The sequence below is a fragment of the Pituophis catenifer genome, unplaced genomic scaffold (assembly GCF_029215685.1).
Source record: "Pituophis catenifer annectens isolate HBS135680 unplaced genomic scaffold, rPitCat1.0.hap2 SCAF_1, whole genome shotgun sequence".
Taxonomy (NCBI): Eukaryota; Metazoa; Chordata; class Lepidosauria; order Squamata; family Colubridae; genus Pituophis; species Pituophis catenifer.
In genome coordinates this window covers 40,687,708-40,708,803 of record NW_027256881.1, presented here as the reverse complement: position 1 = coordinate 40,708,803, position 21,096 = coordinate 40,687,708, and the positions used below count along the sequence as shown (strand labels likewise).

The window sequence follows — 21,096 nt, the reverse complement described above, 5'->3', positions numbered from 1 at the left end:
GGCTCCAGCACGAGTCCGAAAGGTCGGAAGACAAAACCTCTGGTCCCGGTGACCGACCCACATCGGATCCTGCAACATTATCCTGGGACACTTACATTCGCCTTCACTGGGAAAATATCCTTCCACCGTTAAAGTGGGGGCGGGGGGGGCAGATACTGTCACATACAAGCAAAAACCCTTCGAGAGAAAACGGGATAAGAAGAGTAACCCTTGTATCCGGAATACATGAGAGTCAATCGGCGCCTTGGGGCTTTCATAAAGGGAGGGCCACCTGTGGCCCTTCGCCTCATCGCCGAGCGCGGGTTCGCTTGTCCGCGGCCGCCGCCGCCGCCGCCGCCGCCTCAGAGTCACTCCGTTGACCTCCTCTCAACAAGTCCTGGAAAGTTGCAGGACAGGCGGGGGAGGAGGGGAAAAGAGGCGGGCCTAGAGCCGAGCGCCTCGTTTGCCCATTGGAGGACACTCGGGTCGGCCGCTCCAGCTGGAGCCGAAGTCCGGGGCTCAGGAGTCTGAGACAGCCTTTCCCCCCCTCCCTCTCCGCCCGAAGCACCCAGCCAAGGCTTGACGTTTTAAAGGGAGCCCTGAGCGCGTCGCTGCTTCCTCAGATTTTACGGAGCCCGAGAAAGGGAGAAGCGGCCAAGAGTCGCGGCGGGCTCTCGCTGCCCCCTTTTTCTTCCCTGAGCGGGCTGTACAATCCTCGGCAGTGTCCTGAGACTGTATGGTCAGCTCAGGGACGGCTCGGTTCGGAGAGCAGCCTGCTTCGGCCACCTTCGTCTTTCTGCTCCGCGTCTGAATTGCGCGGAGAGACGCCTATCCCCGGGGGCCCTTGGGCGGCAAGGAATCTTAAACGCGGGGAAGACAGAAGCGGCGAAAAGGGCGAGCGAAAAACCACCCAAAGCCCGGCGCCTATCAAAGGCCTTCGGGGACTTTCCCACCCACTGAGGCCAGCCTCCCACCCCACCGCCTGAATCTCGGTGAGCCCGGGCTGCCCTTAGCCCAGAGGGACGCCCACGGGAGCCCTGCGTCTTCCTCTCCTGGCGGTTTGGGTTAGAGCCGGGAAAAGCGCGAAGGGGGCAGCAGCGGGAGCGGCAGAGGCGTCCAGGATGACAGCTGAGAAGGAAAAAAAGAGGTAAGAGGAGGGGACGAGGAGGAGGAGGAGGACGGCAAGGATGGAGGCACCGGCACAGAAGGGTAGCTTCTCTCGCCCGCCCGCCCAGTAAAGTGCCCTATTAGATTAAAAACAGCAGTTGGAGCACGGTAACAACAGCAACAATAAAGCCGCTCTCTGGAGGGTAGTCGATTGGAAGGGCAAGGTCCCAGGGACGATCATCTTACGCAGTAACGGGCATCTGCCTTCGGGAAGGCGGCCCCTTTAAAATATTTTTGGCTAGGAGTTGCCTTGCGCGCCGGAGGTTTCGAAATTGAAAATACTACCCTGATTGGAAAGATACGCGCTTCGCTGGTTAACTTTTAAACGTTTCGGTAGGTCCTCTAAGCAGTCGACAAGCTCCGGAAGTTTTAGGAGCCTTTGCTTGAAGGCGAGGAAGGTTAAGCGGGTGTTGAATGTACAGAACTGAGCGGACCGAAAGCTGGATCTTAACATGCTCGCTTCGTGGTTTGATTTAGGGAGGCGGTTTCGGAAATCCCATCGATGTCAAAGAATGGAAGAGAGGGGCCTGCTTGGTTAAGTCTTCCATTGAGATCGATGGGGTCTCTAGGAGCTCCGCGCCGGCTGTGCCTGAACCCCGCTTCAAATTTCGTTTAATCGCCGAGTCCGAAGCATAAATGGCGTCGAATTCAATTCAAATCTTTATTGTCGGTGTACAACATATGTACAATGAGAAGGGGGGGGATAAGGGGGTTTGCCCCCTGCGAGGTGCGGGATCTCGTCCTCCAGTGACTGGGCTAAGATTGGCAGAGGCGTAGAAGATGCTTCCAGCCTTACCTGCCCGCCTGCCTGCCTGCCGCGAAAGTTCAGGGACGGCTCCGATCCACAATTGCGGACCGCGCGCGGAAAGTATTTGCATTTTCGAAGCGGAAGGAGATTGCCAGGATGCGCGCCTTCGGAAACAAAACCGCTTTTAAGGAGGGAGCCACGATTATCTAACAGTCCCTCCGGAGATGAGGGGGAGAGAACAGCAAGCCCCCAGTGTTCTCAATCAGTGCTTTATTCTGAGATGTTAATTCGAGTCTCGCAGGGTCTGGGAAAGGTCTCTAAAAGAGCATCTGGTCCACCCCTTCCCTTGAGTCGTGAGTGATTTAATTTGTTCGGTACTTGAAAAAGCAGAGATGATTTTATTGGGAGGAGAGGTACATTCCTGGTGATGGCAGGAGAATGCAAAATTATTTTATTCTCCTTACAAGGAGCCACTGCTGCTCTGGAAATTGCCATCAATTTTCAAATGGTCCCCAATCTGAGAGAAGGTAGATAGACATCAAAAGGTACTGAAGTTAGGATCTATTCCTTCATAAATCCATTACTCAGTGCACCACCCCCAATTTCCTAGTTTCGTGCTACACTACCTGACAGGAGGAAAAACATGATGTCTTTATATTACCTTGCTTGTCTATTCATCCATACTGGGCCTGCTATCAATGGTTATGACTTGCCCTAAAGGTTTCTGGACTGGGTTCATTGGAAGAGTATTTGCCTTTCAAAGGTCTCGCTTTGAGCAAAAATCTTTCTTAATATCTCCAAACTGCACCGAGATAGTTCAGCAGGACAAGGAGAGTTCAAGGAAAGTTGGGTTGGGTAAAGGTCCAACATGTCACCCGTTGCTTTGTGTTTTATGTGGATTGGTGTTTGGATCAGCTGACAGCCATTTAGGGTCTGCATGGCAGGCAATAGGATATTTCATGCCCATCAAAGTCTGACGGCCCCGCATTGAAGGCAGCTTTCTCCAACTTGGTGTCTTCTACTCTATTGGATTACAACTCTCAGAACTCTGAGCTAGTATGATCAACACAACCTGGAGGTTCTAGCTTGCATAAGGCAACCTCAAAATGCTACAGTTTGTTTCTTGGTGCAACAAATTAAGCCAGTTCTGAAAATCAGATGGGTTTGGGGTAAAGGCCCATAGCTTCCTGAAAGGGTTACAATTAAAGGGTTTGCAATTAGGATTATGCAACATTCCTCCTTCCCAAATTCCATGTACATCAGATTATCTCCCATTCTGCCAGATTCCATTTATGTCCTTCATCTTCATTGCAAGATATTGACTGTGCAAAGGAGGGATTTCAACAGTTTGTCTTCTTTAAAAAGCACTGTCTGTGAAGATACTCTTCTACACTACCATGGATTTTATTTCCAAACTCTCCGAAGCAGTTTTGAGTTGGTTTAAAGTTGCCTTTCCCTTGCTAATCTCAAAACACAGAGAATGCATGAAGCAAGCCATTAATTGATTAATAGGAAGTACCACCCTTCAATCAGTGTTCCTCCCGATTGGTGGCCTGGTTTGTCCTATATAACATGTAAACATTCAAAATCAGAAGCTGTGAAACCACCAAGGTACAAGCTACTATTCTTCTGATTGTTTTAGTAACAATGCAGAAAAATGACAGCATGAAGCCACAGTGGCTTAATTTGTGTGAGGAGGAAGAATAGCTGAGGAACCAGGTGGCAGAGTAAGGACCTTTCCTCATAGCTGTTTTGTGCCATCCATACTTGTTGAGTTGGCTGAAAACTCAGACAGTTACCAGACAGTTGTGCCACTGTGAAATCTGCTACTCCATTGCTGATCTTTTTCCTGCCTCTGTTCTGACTAACTATGGAATAAGGCTGTCCTGATTTTTTGCATGCACCAGATAGGATTGGCTTCTGCATACAACCTAGGTGGTGGGGAAAAGTCACTCCAGGGAAAACAGGCAGGGTCTGAGCTGAATAAAGTGTAATTGATTGAAGTTAGAAAAGGAACTGAATCACAAGCAGTATGATAAATAAAGATTTAAATAAAATCTTTGGTGTTTTTTTACGCTTTGCTCAAAAAGTAACTGAGGACTATCCTATCATTTCAGTGTTATGCTGTGTTAGCCTGTTATGTTATTTCTGTGCAGTGTTACACCATTTTGCTATTTCACTGCTGCTCTGTTTCAAAACCCAACAAGTAGTTTTGTTTACACTTCATGGCCACTATATCTGACTCGTTTTAGAGATGGAGCAATAGAGGTCCAGCAGATAACCCTAATCAGGAACCAAAAGGTGAAGGGCTGGCCTGCATGTTTCTGTATCTGCCTGCCCTTCTGATCCCATTCGTAACTGCCTATGACTTCATGTATGACATAATGGATGTTGAAGTGGAGCAGATTCTGTACACATTGTAGCTGTGACTGAATGTTGCTGGTTTATGGAACAAAATACTGTTTGAACATTGGGTCACCTAAGTAAGATTTAAATCTGCCTACTTTGTGAACTGGAGAAGAGATGAAAGCATTAGCACAGAATCATTACAGAAAAACAACAACAAATTATGTTGTTTGGCAGTTTTCTGCTTGGGTAGATATAAGTGGAGGGGGGGCAGCCCTGGGAGGTGATTCTTAACCAGCTAGAAAAATTAACTCACTCCAGTATTTCTGGAAAACTGGACTCAGCTTGTTTCATGTGGAATTATAGTTGATTTAGAAGTAAGTTAGCTAAGCTGAAAACTACACAAAATATCAGTGAATCGTCTGTTTAATAGAGCCAATCCTGGAGCATAGCTAATGTGCCATGCATGGGGATCAATTGTCCAAATACAGTCCAAGTATTGGCTTCTTTTAAACATATTCTATTTTCTGCCACTTTGAAATATTGAATTAAAGAGGAGTATATTTTTCTTCCCACTTCATTTCCAAAGTCTGCATTGAAATATCTTTATATTAAATTTTCAGATTTTAGTTTTTTGTTTTTTTATACAGGTACTTATTCTTGGTGGCCCTTTCTATATTTCTGACTTGTTTGGGATATTGTTGTCCAGATTTTACAGATGAGAACGCATAGTACATTAGTGGCAGAGGTAGATATGAACCATGGTTCACTGTTTAACCTAGATCATCCACACTGAATGGAGATAGATTTAATATATTTTAACTGAAGACATGCTTAACTCCACATCAACCACTGCGTCAAGGATTTTTTATTTTATCATAGTGTATTTTCATTTTTCTTTTTCATTTTATTTCAGGGTATGATCTCTTGAAAGATAAGCACTTTGTAAATCTGCTGACAGATTGTACTCTAATGACAAAGTTAAGTTTGTGCAGGGCAGTCATAATTATCATTTAAGTGCAAATAAATATTGCTGCTTTTAGTGGTACTTATTCCCATCTAAATGTGAAGAGGGTAATAACATTATCTCCTCAGTCCTGAAAAACAGATTCTCCCCCCCACCTTTAGCTTTAGTAAAAGCTTGTTCTTTCTGAATTTTACTCAGTTTGATACTATTATATTATCTTACACCAATATACCAAGATATATATTTTTCCATTCATTCATGTCCCAATACTCAGAGACTGCATGGACTAGTCCCGGCTGTTTTCTTGGCAAGATTTTTTAGAAGTGGTTTGCCATTGCCTCCTTCCTAAGGCTGAGAGAAAGTGACTGGCCTAAGATCACCCAGCTGCTATGGCTTGGATTTGGATTACATTACAATTGATGTAAATTGATTGAAAGTAGTCATATATTTCAGTGTGCCTCTACTCTATCATTATTTTTATTTTTAAACATTTCGCTGAAACAAAATTTACTTAATTTTAATATATTATTTTGAATAGAACTCTATTTTAAATAGTCTGTAGTATCTTATATTGCAACAATTTTAAGACAATAACATGTAAAAGAAAACATTGAAAGTAAAAGCAATACAATGTATAAAGTAAAAAGTGTTTTAATTAATTTATGTCAATGGGTTGCCTGTCAATGTTGATATCCTGAGAGAATGGACTCTGAGATTCTCTGGCTCACATTCACTTCTAGTCATTCTGATTGTTATTCTTACAAGATCTGGGAGGTGGGGGGTTGGAATGAACCAGCTTCAATGTATTTACCAGCACATTACATCAAATAAAGAAAAAGAAACATGTGGCTCCTTCTTTAGAAAGGAAGTTGGCTAAATGAATATATCATCATTGCCTAATAAATATATGATTAATACTTTTGAGAAGAGGGAAATTTCCCCCAGATAATTGCTAATGGATACAATAAGTCAAGACAAAGCACTTTTATGTTACACTAACTCCAAAAAGAGGCTTAAAATGGATACATATTCTTTCTTTTTGAAATTAAGATAGATATGCTTGTGCTGGACTAGGAACAATTGTTTTAACAATAATTTCACATTATAAGCAAAATTGAAATTGCAAATGATCTCTGTTTTGATCTCATCTTTTTATATAGTTTGTTATAACTAATATTTAGTTATAACTAACTATAACTATTATAACTGTAATAATAGTTTTAACTATTATTATTAAACTATTTTTTTATATTTTATATTATTTTTTAAAATTAATATATTCCTTTTTGGCTTTTGCATAGACAGGCAGTATTAAATTTGCTTGCCATATGACTATTATAATCGAGCAGTGTGTATTTACTTAGAATCAGGTATCTTAGATTTTATTTTTTTATTTGGCCATCTGATTCATGGTGACTCCGGGGCACCTTACAAAAATGCACAAAGACAAAAAATACAAAAAACTCCAATGATTCAGTAAGGATTATTGTAAACAGGTATCAAATTATAGTCACATATTGCAGTCCTATGTCTTTTTACTCAGAAAACAAACTCAGTTTATTCCTAGATACTTGTATTTTATATTTATCTCAACAAACTTGAGAAATCCTTAACATGGGTTGATGTTAAAAGAACAAAATTAAATTTCTACAGAAAAATCTTTTAAAAATTCTTTCAGGAGCCCATGAGCTTCAGAACTTGGGTGTAAATATTTTGCAGAGGCCTTTGGGAGAAGGGTGGTATATAAATTAAATTATAAATAAATAAATAAATAAAAATATAAGATAAACAAAAAGATTCATATGTAGTTTTACTTAATTCACTTTTATTGATAATGGCTTTTAATTTAAAATGAAATATTGGAAGTTGCCTTAATTATAAATAGACAGGCAGCTATAACATTTTATGTTTATTATATATATGTTTTTTGCATTGGTTTATTCTTTTTAATATTGTAAACCACCCAGAGTCACTTCATGGTGAGATGGACAGCATAAAAATTTAATAAGCAAATAAAAAAAAAATAAACATATGGAGAAACTTTGATCTGGCATTTTATGTATATGCATAAATTTAAATTGGCAGTATAATTTTATTTTTTATTAGTATGGAATGTTCTATACATGGTTGGAAAAGAATGTTCATACAGTTTATAATATTATAATATTCTTATGATTTTATGAATTACATACATAGAGTTTGGAAAAAGTATTTTGATGGTGCATCACAAGTAAGGTTTCATGGAGATACACTTGCAAAATGAAGAAAGGGACCATTGCTAATCTAAAATACTTTATGCTAATATAGAGCAACAAATGTCCCAGTTATAATGTACATGGCCTTATTATTTTGCTATCTATCCATAAAAAAAATCATAAACTATAATTAATTGAAGTAACATTTCCTACTCTTACATACACCTAAAATCAGTTGCCAGTGCAGTGCCTAATGATAGAGCCAATTCCATGCCCAGAAATACAGATATCTTCAGAGATACTGTTAGGAAATAAGCAAACCTGAAATCAAGGCCCTCTTACAATCACATGCCTGACTGATTTTAACATTTACTGCTGCAGTACTATCTTTTTTAAAAAACCTGATTGTCTCAAGTGGATAAAAGTGATCATTGTACAGGACATGTCTGTATTTGATTCAGTTTGAGATATTTTTTTCCTCTGAACAGTTACTGAACAGTTAACTGTATATCCTTGTGATGATAACTGAAAAATTACACACTGTAAAATGCCTTCAAATGGTGTATGCCACATATATCCCATGTGTCAAAGTGATTGACTGTTTCTGGTGATCTACTGTCTCCCACTGTGTGTGTGAGACAGAAAGAGGTCCATTTCTTTATTAGATAATTTAATACATATTGAAGAAAGTGAACAGTAGGAATATTAATAATTGAATGCCAAACACTATAGGTATCATGTCATCTTAACTTACTTAAACTCACTAGTTTAACAACAATAAACATGGATTTGTTAATTTTGTAGTATTACTTTTTTAAAAATCAATACCTCCAGAGGGTTTCTTCCATTGAGTTTGAGTGTAATACAAAGAATATGAAGATCCTTATAATTGTCATAAAACTTCTCTATGTAGTCATATACCTAAAGGTAAACCACATTCCTCATTATATAAGCCAGCCTGCCTGCCTTCCTTCCTTCCTTCCTTCCTTCCTTCCTTCCTTCCTTCCCTCCCTCCCTCCCTCCCTCCCTCCCTCTCACTCATATTATACATCAGTATATGTCTATTGAAGTATATAGGATACAATTTTAATATATATATATATTTATTTATTTTATAGAAAGGAATGAAAAAAGAAAAAGGTTCATTTACATATATTTATTTATTTATTTATTTATTTATTTATTGCGATTTATATGCCGCCTTTCTCCCTAGGGACTCAAGGCGGCTTACACAATGACAACTTCAATACAAATCACAATACAATACCAAATTAAAATCAGTAACCCAATTAAAAACGATTTAAAATTATACCAGTGTACCCCCAACCGGATCAGTTTAATTGGCGGAAGAGCCAATTATAGAGATAGAGAATGAGGGAAACCCATGTCTCATATATTAAATCAAGTATCAAACAGATTCCTAAATCTACATTAGGGTTAAGATAATTAATGATTGGCAGGGTACTTATATGAATAAGTTAAAAAGATAAATCAAACATAAGCATCAGTGGCCCAAGACTGCTGCACTCCTTAATCTACACATGAAACCTTGCCTCTTGCAGGTTGGGATGGTTGGGGTGCCTGATTAAAAAAATTAAAAAGTGAAGGGGTTGTAGTTGTGTTGCTCTGTGGAAACTGTTCCTTCGCAATCTTCAGGGGGTTCTGAAATAATGGCTTTTGTTTCTGATTAAGTTGTACCAGGGTAGAATAAAGAGTTTGCTATTCTACAACCATCTAGAAACGGAAAGCAAATTAAAACCATTAAAGCTTCAAACTCTATACAGGCTTACTCAGGAGTAAATCCCATCCAGCACAATGGGAGTTAATTCCACTTACGCATGAGATTTGTAATATTTAGTGCTGTCTCTGTTGCTGTGCCTCAGATTAGAATGACCAGATGTCCACTTCTTGTTGGGGCAGATTTCCTGTTTTCTTTTTTAAACGCAATGTTCCAGTGTTCTGAGAACATTTCAAGCTGAATTCTTGAAAGGTCTTGGTTGTTGTTTTTTTTTTCTTTTAATCAGAGTCCCTGCATTCTCCTGAAAATGTAATTAAACATTTATTGTTGCTGTTGCCGAAAGCATTTACAAGGCCAAGTAGATCTACTTGTTTTGTCTACAAGAAGCAAGTGTTAATTTGGATTACCAAATGCAAAATGTAGCAAATGGTGGCTGGAGTGAAAAGTTCAGTGACCTTCCATATTATCACTGCTACTCATTTTTGTATTTTTTTTTCCTATATTCATGGAGGTTGACAATGCTTCATCAGTAAGACAAATATCAGAGCCTAATTGTAGCACCAAATCACAATGATATTATTTCCCTCTGAGATCCTAAATCTAGTTAGACGATCCAATAAATACTCAGATGTAAAAACAAAATCAGATAATTTGAATAAGAACTATGAATTAAACTGACTATATACAGTTTGGATAAAAGAGTTTATATGAAGGTCTTGAACTTTTGTGAGTGATATGGGAATGGGAAAAAACTAAAAACAATCCACATTTGTAGATCACTAATCAAATACATTGTTCTTCCCTCCAATTTCTTTATTATAATAGCAAAAGAAAATAATCAGCTTCCATGAATAGCAAATACTGCAAAATAACCTGATGAATACAAGCACTACAATATTTACCATTTGGTGGAATGACTTAAACAAAAGCCTTGGATCTTTTTCTCAAGACATTGTCTCAATACTGGAAATGTAAGGGAAATGTCAGGGTGAAGTTATGACACATTCCCAAAATTTGGGAAGAAAGTTATGTGTAACCAACTCCAAAGATACTACTGAGGACAGGAGGCTTGAAAATGAGGTACCTTGGTGATAGAACATGCCTTTTTCATGCAGATGATTCCAGATTTAGTTGCTGATATCTCCAGTCAAAAAGATATTTGGAAGAATGTGTGAAAAACATCATTGCAAGATCTTGAACAATTATCACTAGTAGAGTAGACATTTTAGATTAGATCAATTAATAGTCTGAAATGGTATAAAATAAACTTCTTTAACACTGAACCGCTGAACTTAATTCCCATTATCCCCAACTAATATGTGATCTGGATGGGGATTCCAGGAGTTGTACTGTAGTCCCAATATACTTGGAAATCCATGTAACATAACCATTTTAATACATGAGAGTTAAAGTATGCAAATCATTATCCTAGGAAAATAAATCCTTATACCTTGGCAAAATATAAGTTTACCAAAGCTTTATTATTATACTTGTAGTATTGTACTGTGCAGTTCAATTTGTTTAAAGTTTGCAGAAATTAGGGTAGAATAAAAATAGTTTCTGTTCTCTATTGCATTTCCTTAGCTGAAGCAACAAATTCATTATTGTATTCCATTTAGGACATGATTTTTATATTTTTGACACAAAGCAAAGTGTCAAACGCTGTTTTTCTGGATGACCAGTCTTTTATTCCTTTCTCTGATTATGGATGTATTGGAATCAGTAACTTTCTTTGACTAGGAAAATATGCTAGTTTACTTATTTGTTTTTAGACATCAAGAATCACGTTGAGAAATAAATTGATGTGTATGCAGCCATGCTGTGCTTACTCAGAAAAAGATATGTGAACAGACCCTAAACATTATTAGGTGCCAGATTATTAGATGCCAATCAAAGAAATGCACGGTCTGAAAAAGTGGGACATTGTAGGCATCTATATGTATATGTACTTTCTCAAATTCTTCCAGCTTTAACAATCTGGTTTTTTTAATGGACATTTCTTAAAGAGAAGAGATTATGTTAATTATTTTACTACTTTTTCAGACCATGAATTTCTTTGATTGGCATCTAATAATCTGGCATCTAATAATGTTTAGGGTCAGTTCATGTTATATCTTTTTCTGAGTAGGCCCAACATGGCTGCATACACATCAATATGTTTCTCAACTGTTGTTTCTTGTTACCCAAATGGGTAACCCTATACTACCAGATTACGTTAGTGAAACCATCTTCCTATATCTTATTAGAGGCTATAGTATAATAAGAACCTTCTGGTAAAGGCTTTCATTAGAGCAGGGGTCCTCAATCCCCAGTCCATGGGCTGGCACCAGGCCATGGCATGCCTGAAACTGGGCCAGGCAAACAAGTGAAGCGCCATTTGCGGGATGCAGGCAGCATGTGAAACCCCCCTCCCCCCTCTGGTCCATGGAAAAACCTCTCTCCATGGAACCGGTCCCTGGTGCCCAAAAGGTTGGGGGCCACTGCATTAGAGGTTATGCTTACTTCAGTTCCACCCTGTGACATTGCTGTGAGCCTTCTGCAAGATCCAGGTCACTTGGAACCAAGGAAGCCTTATTCACTTCTCCACAGGGCATTAAGTTGGGGAAGACTGCAGCAGGAAACATGTTTCTGTTAATCCATCTGCGTCACTTACAAGTGTTCTCATGTCACTATAAGCTGCAATATGGTTCATTTGGTTGGTTACATGCCATAATTTTTAAATATACAATACTATAACCCCCTAAACAGATGAATTAGTGTGAAATCCCTCCACTTCATTTAGCATAACAAATAAAACAACAAACCACTTTGAACTGTTGAATTTTAATCTATTTATCACAGGGCCCCTGAAACTGGTACCACAAGTGGTCATAGTGGTCTTGCATAGGCACAATGGGAAACAAAGGTCCGAGAGTTTTGACACACTTCCACTATGCTCGCAAAGCATGGACTTTTTTTTTTTTTTAAGTTGACATTCTCTAACTTGCCCGCAATTCCTTGAGGGATCACTGTTTATGATTTGACAACCCTTGGTTTAATGAGTTTTGTGAATTAAACCTGGTGGTTTTTGTGAACTCAGTTACCTTTGGCTTGTTCAGCAAACCATGACTTAGGCCGGTGATGGTGAACCTATGGCATGTGTGCCTAAAGTGGCATGCGAAGCCATGTTGCCTGGCACGCACGGCCTTGCCTGTCTTCCAGGTTTCTGGCGCGCATGCACATGCGATGATCAGCTGTCCTTCGCATGCACAGCAGTGCCAAAAACTGGAATGCACATGTGTGCCGGCCATCTGATTGTCAGGCGTGCATGTGTGCTAGAACCTGGGATTTCGGCTTTTCCAGAGCACATCCCTGATGAGCACGCGCATGGCATTTCCCTGCGGCCTTTTCGGCACTCGGTGCCGAAAAGGTTTGTCATCACTGACTTAGGCCAAATAAATTCTCAGGGCTATGCCAATATTCTCCCTCTCCCTATTTTGACTGAGATTGTTTTAACATGTTATTGTTTATCTGAGGGCCATAGTAGATTATGCAAGCATATGAACTGCATTCTTTTAAGTGAATTAAGTCAGACAATGATTCTTTTTACCTGCTTATAATATTTACTATGGCTCTCCATTGTACAGTAATTGGATTTATATTGCTAATCTCTTCTTGGATTTTGAGGAATTAATGTGTATTGTTTGAATAAGAAGTTTGGATTCCAGAAGGTTTTTGTTTGTTGTATATCATGAAATTTAGCCAGTGCATGACTCACCTGGGTGTGGCTTAAGGTATTCCAGACCTGGCATGCTGAAATGTGTGGTAATACTGCTAAACAAAAGTCTTTTGGAAATTCCTGTAGCCAGTAAACTCCGAGCATTAACTGGAACACAGCATAACCCTACGCATAACAAGCTATTTCTAAGCTGAGAAAAGGACAGCCATGTGATATGGTCTTCTCCAAAACCATTTTCAGGACAGGTAACCCAGAAATTTTAGGGCAATGGTTTTCATCCACATTGTGCAATAGGGTAACAATAGAGAAATAGGGAAAGAAACCATGTTCAAGGTGGCCATAGCTTACTAGTAAAGGGGAGAAAATTGATGCTAATAGCTTTGAAAGCTGCAGTCAGTGAAGTACAAAATGTTGCTAAAAGCTATTCCCAGCCACTTTGTGGGAAAAGACTGTAATAGGAGTGGACAGAATGTTTGTCTTGACTGAGCCACTTGGTCACTATTAATTCAAAAGATCTTTGCTCTGCTCATTCCATCTCTTAGCTTGACCTAATTCACAGCATTTTTGGAGTGGATAAAAAAAGAAAATTCTGAATATGATGGCCAGAGTTGGTTGGCAAGGACACAGATTTTTAAAATAGAAAGGAAAGGAGACACAATTTTAGTTTGCTGAGGGTTGGGGGGAAAGCATTTGGCTCAGATCATGTTTGAATGTCTTTCATTGCTACTCTGTTCCATTTTCTGATTTCCTGCAAGGCAATTTAGACAGCTAGTGCTGGCCACTGGGCAAATGGAGGGAAAGACTAAGTGCCTTAAAACGGAGTGGCTTAAAACACTGCCTTAGAAACTTTCATAGGTAGGACATCCAAGGCAAGAATATGGGCTTCATCTGTAAAACATGATTTAAAATTCTGAGTTGTTTTGGAGCCAATTTTCATAATCTCCAAATTGGACAATTACTTCCCTGCTTTATTTAGACATGATTAAAAGAAGGCAGCTTGTTACAAATTAAGTAATGGTCATTCAAAACCATACAAACCATACTTTGACCAAACCATATTTTAAGAAACTACATGAAACCTTATTTAGACATCATATTAACCCATGTATTTTCTTTGTGCATTGAGTAGAGTTTGACATTGTTTGTGTGAACTCAACCAAACTGTGGATTACTTAATAAATAATCAAGGATATAGTAGGTGAATCCCACATTGCTGTTACTTTCTCTTTTTTCTTCTCCTTGTCATTGTAAATGCATTCTTTTCTCTATAATATATAAAGTTTCTCAGGACCTTAGCTTCAAATAGTCCTCTGCTTACAACAGTTCATTTAGTGACTTCAAAGTTATAATGGCACTGAAACAAGTGACTTATAACAATTTTTTATACTTATGACCATTGCAGTACCCCCATACTAACTTAACAACTGCAGTGAATCACTTAACAACTGTGGCAAGCAAGGTTGTAAATAGGTCAAAATTCACTTAACAACTATCTCGCTTAGCAACAGAAATTTTGGGCTTAATTGTGGTCATAAATCAAGGTCTACCTGAAGTAGGATCCAAACCAGATGACCAATTACAGTTATACAGATTGCTGCTTGAAAACCAACTTTAAAGCTATGGTTTCAGTCTCTGAAGTGTGAACCCCGATCTACAGAAATCATGGTTTGTGTGTATTTTGATACATAAGCTCCTCATCACTTTTTGTGAACGTAGACATAAAAGACCACTTTTATGTCTAAAAAAGAATACTTTTTTAGATTTAACAACACTTCATCCATTTTAAATGTTCCAGAATGTTTAGTTTGGGCACTTGGAAGATTCAGCAAATGTTACCGGGGTCAATAGGAAGTCTGAAGGCTATATTTTGAAGCAGCTTCTAAAAGTGTAATTTTGTGACCAGTTGAACAAGAAATGGATTGTATTTGATTTTGCCACTGATTATGTTAGCCATACATAATGACAACAACAAGTGGTGTGCAATCATTATACTTTTAATTTTAGAATAACAAACTGGTTATTCTCATTTTGGTCTTTTCATGGAAAGTTACAGCCTGATGCTTGAAAAATCCCAGACATTCACAATTAAATTACCCTCCATATAAATAAACACCTGATGCCACTAATTAGTTTTTGCAGTGTTCTGAAGATATTGGGGATTGGGTATACATAAATAAAATTATTATTTGTTTATACTCTCTTTAAAATAGTAAAAAACTGTTTTTAGTGAGAAAAATCCCGTATTTCTGTTTTTGCTGCCGTGAAAAATGCCAGAATATAGGTATTGTACATAAGGCCTGAATGGGAACAAAAAAAGAAGGGAGTTTTTCTGTTATAGTATATACTCACAAAGAGGAATGGAAAACTAAGGAATACATTATGGAAATAGTAATCCATGCCATAAAAGTTAAGACTTATATTTGTACAGTCTGATTGACCAATGATAAAATAATAGAAAACTCAAATAAAAACCTATTAAATCCATGTAACTAATTAAATAGTTAAATACAAATGCATGTTTAAAGATATGCGCAAATGTATCTAGTTAAAAGCATTATGTTTAGGAAATAAAATCTAAATATTAGCAATACTGTATAGTGCCTAGATATCAAGAGTCAAAGACTGAGTTTGGTACACTGTATAGCCACAATGTAATATCCTTGGCTCTAGGTGGATCCTGTCCCCTAAGTAGAAAACCAAGATCTAAATTCCAGAAGTGTAAAAGATTTGGTCCCTTTTGCAATATTCATATACAGGTAGCCTTCAATTTATGACCACAATTGAGACTGGAACTTCCATCTCTAAGCAATACCGTCTTTAAGTGAGTCAAGCCTGATTTTATTTTACGCCAACCTGGCTTCCCCTGTGATGATCATAAGTTCAAGGCATGGTCATAAGTCACTTTTTTCAGCACCATTGTGACTTCGAATAGTTATAAAATGGTCATAAGTCAAGGACCACCTGTACTAATTCATTTATTGTAGTTTTATTAGTTGATCCAAGAAGTGATCAGACAGAGTAAGAAAAGCAGAGAAATAAAAGTAGTGGGGAAGCTGTTTTGGAAGGATTGAGGAAGTCATAAAAAAAAATGTGGGGATGGTACAATAATAGAGAAATCCAGAGTCATACAGGGGTGACTGTTGGGCACTTTATGTTTGCTTGCAATATGACCTTTATAATTGCATAATACCTCCTTGTAGATTAAATGCCATTGGGAGGATTTGGCTCAAGGCTAACTCAGCCTTCCAACCTTCTGAGGTGGTAAAATGAGGACCCAGATTGTTGGGGGCAAAATGCTGACTCTATCAACCGCTTAGAGAAGGCTGTTAAACACTGTGAAATGGCATATAAGTCTTAAGTATTATTGCTTTTGCTATTTGGCTTGGTAAATAATAAGTATGACCTTGGACAGAAAAGATGTATTTTAGTGACTGTAGACATTTGTAGACTGATATGTTAAATGTATAAAATCTATTAAGTATGATGTACAGAATAGATAAAATTATATTGTATCTTAGTTCACCTGAGCATTTTGCACTTACAGGACAGTAACTTTTTTCTGATTTGGTTTAACAGATACTGAATGCACTTGGACTCTTGAAAGTCACCTAGTCGTGAAGGAAAATAGTACAAAAAAGGCTAAAAATAAAGCTTCATAATTTCTAAAAAATAGACTAGTCTAAGATTTAACAGATTAACAGAGTTGGAAGGGACCTTGTAGGTCATTTAGTCCAACCCCCCGCCCAAGCAGGAGACCCTACACCATTTCTGACAAATGGCAATCCAATTTCTTCTTGAAAGCTTCCAATGATGAAGCTCCCACAACTTCTGAAGGCAAGCTGTTCCATTGATTGATTGCTCTCACTGTCTCCTTATTTCCTCTCCTATTCTCCTTATTTCCAGGTTGAATCTCTCCTTGATCAGTTTCCATCCATTATTCTTTGTCTGGCCTTCAAGTGCTTTGGAAAATAGCTTGACCCCTCCTCTCTGTGACAGCCCTCAAATATTGGAACGCTGCTATCATGTCCCCCTTGGTCCTTCTCTTCACTAGACTAGCCATGCCCAGAGATGCACCCTGCTTAAGTGCAGCAGTGTTACAGAATTGAATATCTTTATTTTTGTGCAATTTGCCTACTTTCTGTTGATGAAATCACTTAACAAATGTTGTTTAGATAGATTTTTATTGAATCTTAGAGAAGACAAAGTAATTATTCCATTTCTTGTTTTGAAAATGGAAAGTGTGAAAGCCAGTAACATAATAATATCAAAACAGTTGTTTGAACCTCACGTACTACATCCTGTTCTTTAAAGGTATTTAGGAAATTGGGGAAATTGGGGAAAAAATATTGTCTCCTTTAATCAATCACAAGTTATATGTTTTTATGAATTCATGTCAGGGGTGAAATGCTACCGGTTCACACGGTTCAGGTGAACCGGTAGGGATAAAAGCTACAGGAGTGTGTGAACCAGAAGTAAAAAAAAAGCTACCGATTCATCCAAACCGATATTTCCAACTATCAGCTGTGCCGCACGATTTATCCTGCTTTCTAGAAAATCTAAATCGCATGGCACAGCTGTTCCCCCCCTCGCTGTTCTACTTACCTTGTTAAGCCTCCTTTTTCCACATGAAGCGCACGTTTGGCACACACTACGCACGCGTGCTTGCACAGCGTGTGTTTGGTGTGCGCTGTACATGCACAGGCAGCAAACTGGTGACAATCCGCAGAAGATTTCACCACTGATTTATGTGCTTTCTTCAACTTAAAGTAAAACATAACATGTTCTGTGAACTATGCTTCTTTTTATAAGCAGCACCTGGAAGCCATCTTATAATTTATGTGCAACCTGCCAAATTCTTCTAGATTTTTCCTCCCTGGCAAACATTTTATTCTCACTAGAATTGTATGTATGAACAATGTTTGGCCAAGATTTAGGTTGCATTCACATATGTATCATGTTAAGCCAGTGGTGGGATTCAGCCAGTTCGCACCACTTTGGGAGAACCAGTTGTTAACTTTCTGAGCAGTTTGGTGAACTGGCTTTTGGAAGAAACCATTAGGGCAGAGAACCTGTTGTTAAATTACTTGAATCCCACCACTGTATTAAGCCATATTTTGTTTTATCTTTTTAGAATAGAAACTTTACTATCTTGCTTCATTCTTCATACTGTATGCCAAAAAGAAACAGCCCACACTGTATCTTACAATGCAATGTACAGTATAATCCAGTTTCCACATAATGCCAAACTAGGAATCTTTTTTCCTGTGCTTGTTTAAATAAGCTATAGGAGCCTAGATCATTACATAGTTTTGAAGTGTGATAAATGGGCTTAAATGTGTAATAAATCAACATCTAGAAAATCATGTTATTGCCCAGATTCATGATTCTTAAGAGTTTATTTTAAACTATATCTAATGTTTACATTAGTTTAATAAATGCCTGTTAGCAATGCTTCTGCTCAGTAACATGAGAATTGTACCCATATTAAACACAATAAATACAGAACAATGCACAATTCTATACATGCCTACTGTTAGAAGACCTGAAGGACCAGGATACACTATCCTAGAGAAAATCTATGTATGTTCAATCACACACATGAAAAGGAATAAACCATAGTGAAAACCAAATAATGATGTGAGAACAAAATCAAAGCAAATTTATTCACACTCTTAGTTAGAGGAATCTTGATTCTGAAAAGAGGATTCAGGTCCACACTGCAGCTTCTCACTGTCAGACATTAGAGGCATTGCTCTACTTTCTGTAATCATCATAGTTCTTCTTATCTACTGCTTTACTTGTTTCCCCCCACAAGATGGGGTACCGTTAGAAAGCATAGATGGAGATGCATTAGAAATGAATATCATAGTTCTTTTCCCCACAAGCAATGATGCTAAGAAATACAGACATTTGAAACTTGCATGTACCAAAGCCTGCAACAATATGTGATATATCTCCTATTAAGCTGGCAAAAAATAGAGTACTCTGTTTCCCCAAAAATAGGACCCAACCGGAAAATAAGTCCTAGCATTTTTCAGGATGCTTGTAATATAAGCCCTACTTCCAAAATAAGCCCCAGTTAAGATTGTCAGTCAGATGGATGCATTTAGTACCGTATTTCCCCAAAAATAAGACCTAACCATAAAACAAGCCTTAATGCATCTTTTGGAGCAAAAATTAATATAAGACCCGGTCTTATTTTGGGGGAAACACGGTATTATCTTTTGCATGAATCTAGAACCAAAGCTTCTGTGTCAAGGTTAGATTGTTTTTCTCTCTTCTTCCTCTTAAAGTATATTTGATGTAGCATGTGTATCTTTCCCTAACAATGAAAGATATAGTAGAGCCAATAGGACTCCATAAATGTTTTTAATATAAGGTTATATAGGAATTTTGCTCACATAATCAAGAACAGAAACTAAGTCAAATTCAGGTTTCTTTTGAAGAGCAAATGCTAACTTCAGAGGGTGGTTCTCTTCATTTATAGAATCCAAAAATGTGTTTAGTTTGGCTTTCGCTTAGCCTGATGGCTGACATCAGCCATTGTGGGTTATAAACACTAATCGATAATAAAGTGTTGTATATAAATGCTGTAACTGTGACTTACTCAACAAGTCATGTTATTGTAAATGATGGTGTAGCACAATGCTGTAAATCTAACTAATTACTACAAAGGAGAATGTGTCTCTGTGCAACTAGGTTTTGGCAGCAGTCTTCTCAGTGTGGTTCTCTAAAGAAACCAGGTATTGACTTGTGGGTCTCTAGAGAACAATACATGTGTGCAAGCAATCCTGGCCTAGAAATATCCCAAATATTGCTGCAATTGCCAAGAAATAAAAAAGCACCATGTTTATAGAGTGGGTTTGCTTTAGCAGAGAATTTGGTAGAACAGTAGAACAAAGGTTCATTGAAAGTAAGGATAAACTGCCAAAAATGGCTTATTTATTTTCTGTTTTGTAAAATTATTAACCACCATTAAAGAGGGAAGTCTTAATTAGAAATACATTATTAGTGCAATGAATTTATAAAGACCCATGGGTGAGTCTTTACTTCTATAACTGCATAGATACATCTCTGCAGGGGTTTTTTGGCAACAGGAAGAAGTGCTTTGCTATTTCCTTTTCTAGTTTGTAGATCTGGGGTTTCCGGTTGGTCTCCCATCCAACCTCTAATGAGGCCTAATGAATCTTAATTTTGTTGAGGTTGACCTAATCTAGCTAAGTGCTGCTACCTAGTGGGATGACAAATAAATTTGTCCATTCTTACAAAAACTAAATGAATTACTTGCACTTTCTTCCTCTCCTTCCTTCTCAGCTGGGAGTGAGAGAAATTGAAAAGAGACCTGAGCATATCTGATTTTTGTCAGGTACACAGCGTTTTGGAGCACAGCCCACTGGCAAAAAACATGTGGTGTTTTATCCACAGCAGCATTAGAAATGTTCTCTGCTCAGTTTGGCGCCAATGATCGAAGTCTGTTGTTAGCTGGAGTTCACACAGACGTCTTGCCAGGTCTGCCCAGAATACTGTCTCCTGTGACTTCCTGTGGTCTTGCATAATATTTCCTTGCTGTTTGTTATAACTTTGTGCATTTGCTGGAGCTGCCTGTGATGCTAACAGAGCACATTAAGGGCTCAGGCTCTCAACCAAAAGGTCTGATCCCTTGTGGAGCTGCCATGGGTCACTTCAGGTAACATAATTAAGTTGCACTGCTCACGTAGGTGACTGCTGTTTGAACTTCTGAGGCTGATGAAGTCTTCCCCACCCTGGTACCCTTCTGATATATCTGACTTTGGTCCCATAAATAACAGTGAGCCTGTTACCTTTTGAATTGGTAGATGGAGACCATAACCTAAAGGTACCAGTTTAAAGAAAGTAGATCTGGGTCATAGAAGTAGCTGTAGAACCATGCTTTTCAAGCAGAGTTGAATTCATCAGTTTTCAGATGCTAACCAGAAAAGACGTTAGATGTACATAAACAGAGCTAACCTCTCACGTAGACACTCTCAGTATCTAAGATGAGAAACTGATAGCTATTTCTAGGAAATACTACAGCACTATCAAACCAGAATTGATCCACATATCACACCAGCACCCTTTTTGTGTCTCTTAGTATGGGGCCAATTGCTTTGGCCTTTTTCTATTGGGAATATGTGGGATGGATTGAAGGAGCAAAATGGGTGCCATAAGAACTCCAAATGGGTTGCAAATATTGAAAACACTGATTTTACCACTTAACAC

The 21,096-nt window shown here is 38.4% G+C and overlaps 1 protein-coding gene across 1 annotated transcript in view; it reads left to right on the top strand.

Annotated features, from left to right (window-relative positions):
• The first annotated feature begins 578 nt into the window (after positions 1 to 578).
• EPAS1 (endothelial PAS domain protein 1) overlaps positions 579 to 21,096 on the top strand; it is a 111,986-nt gene continuing 91,468 nt past the window's right edge. Inside the window, exon 1 of the mRNA XM_070932357.1 lies at positions 579 to 1,126. Within this exon, the coding sequence (XP_070788458.1) occupies positions 1,101 to 1,126 (26 nt within the window). The 5' untranslated portion in view covers positions 579 to 1,100. The remainder of the gene's footprint in view (positions 1,127 to 21,096) is intronic.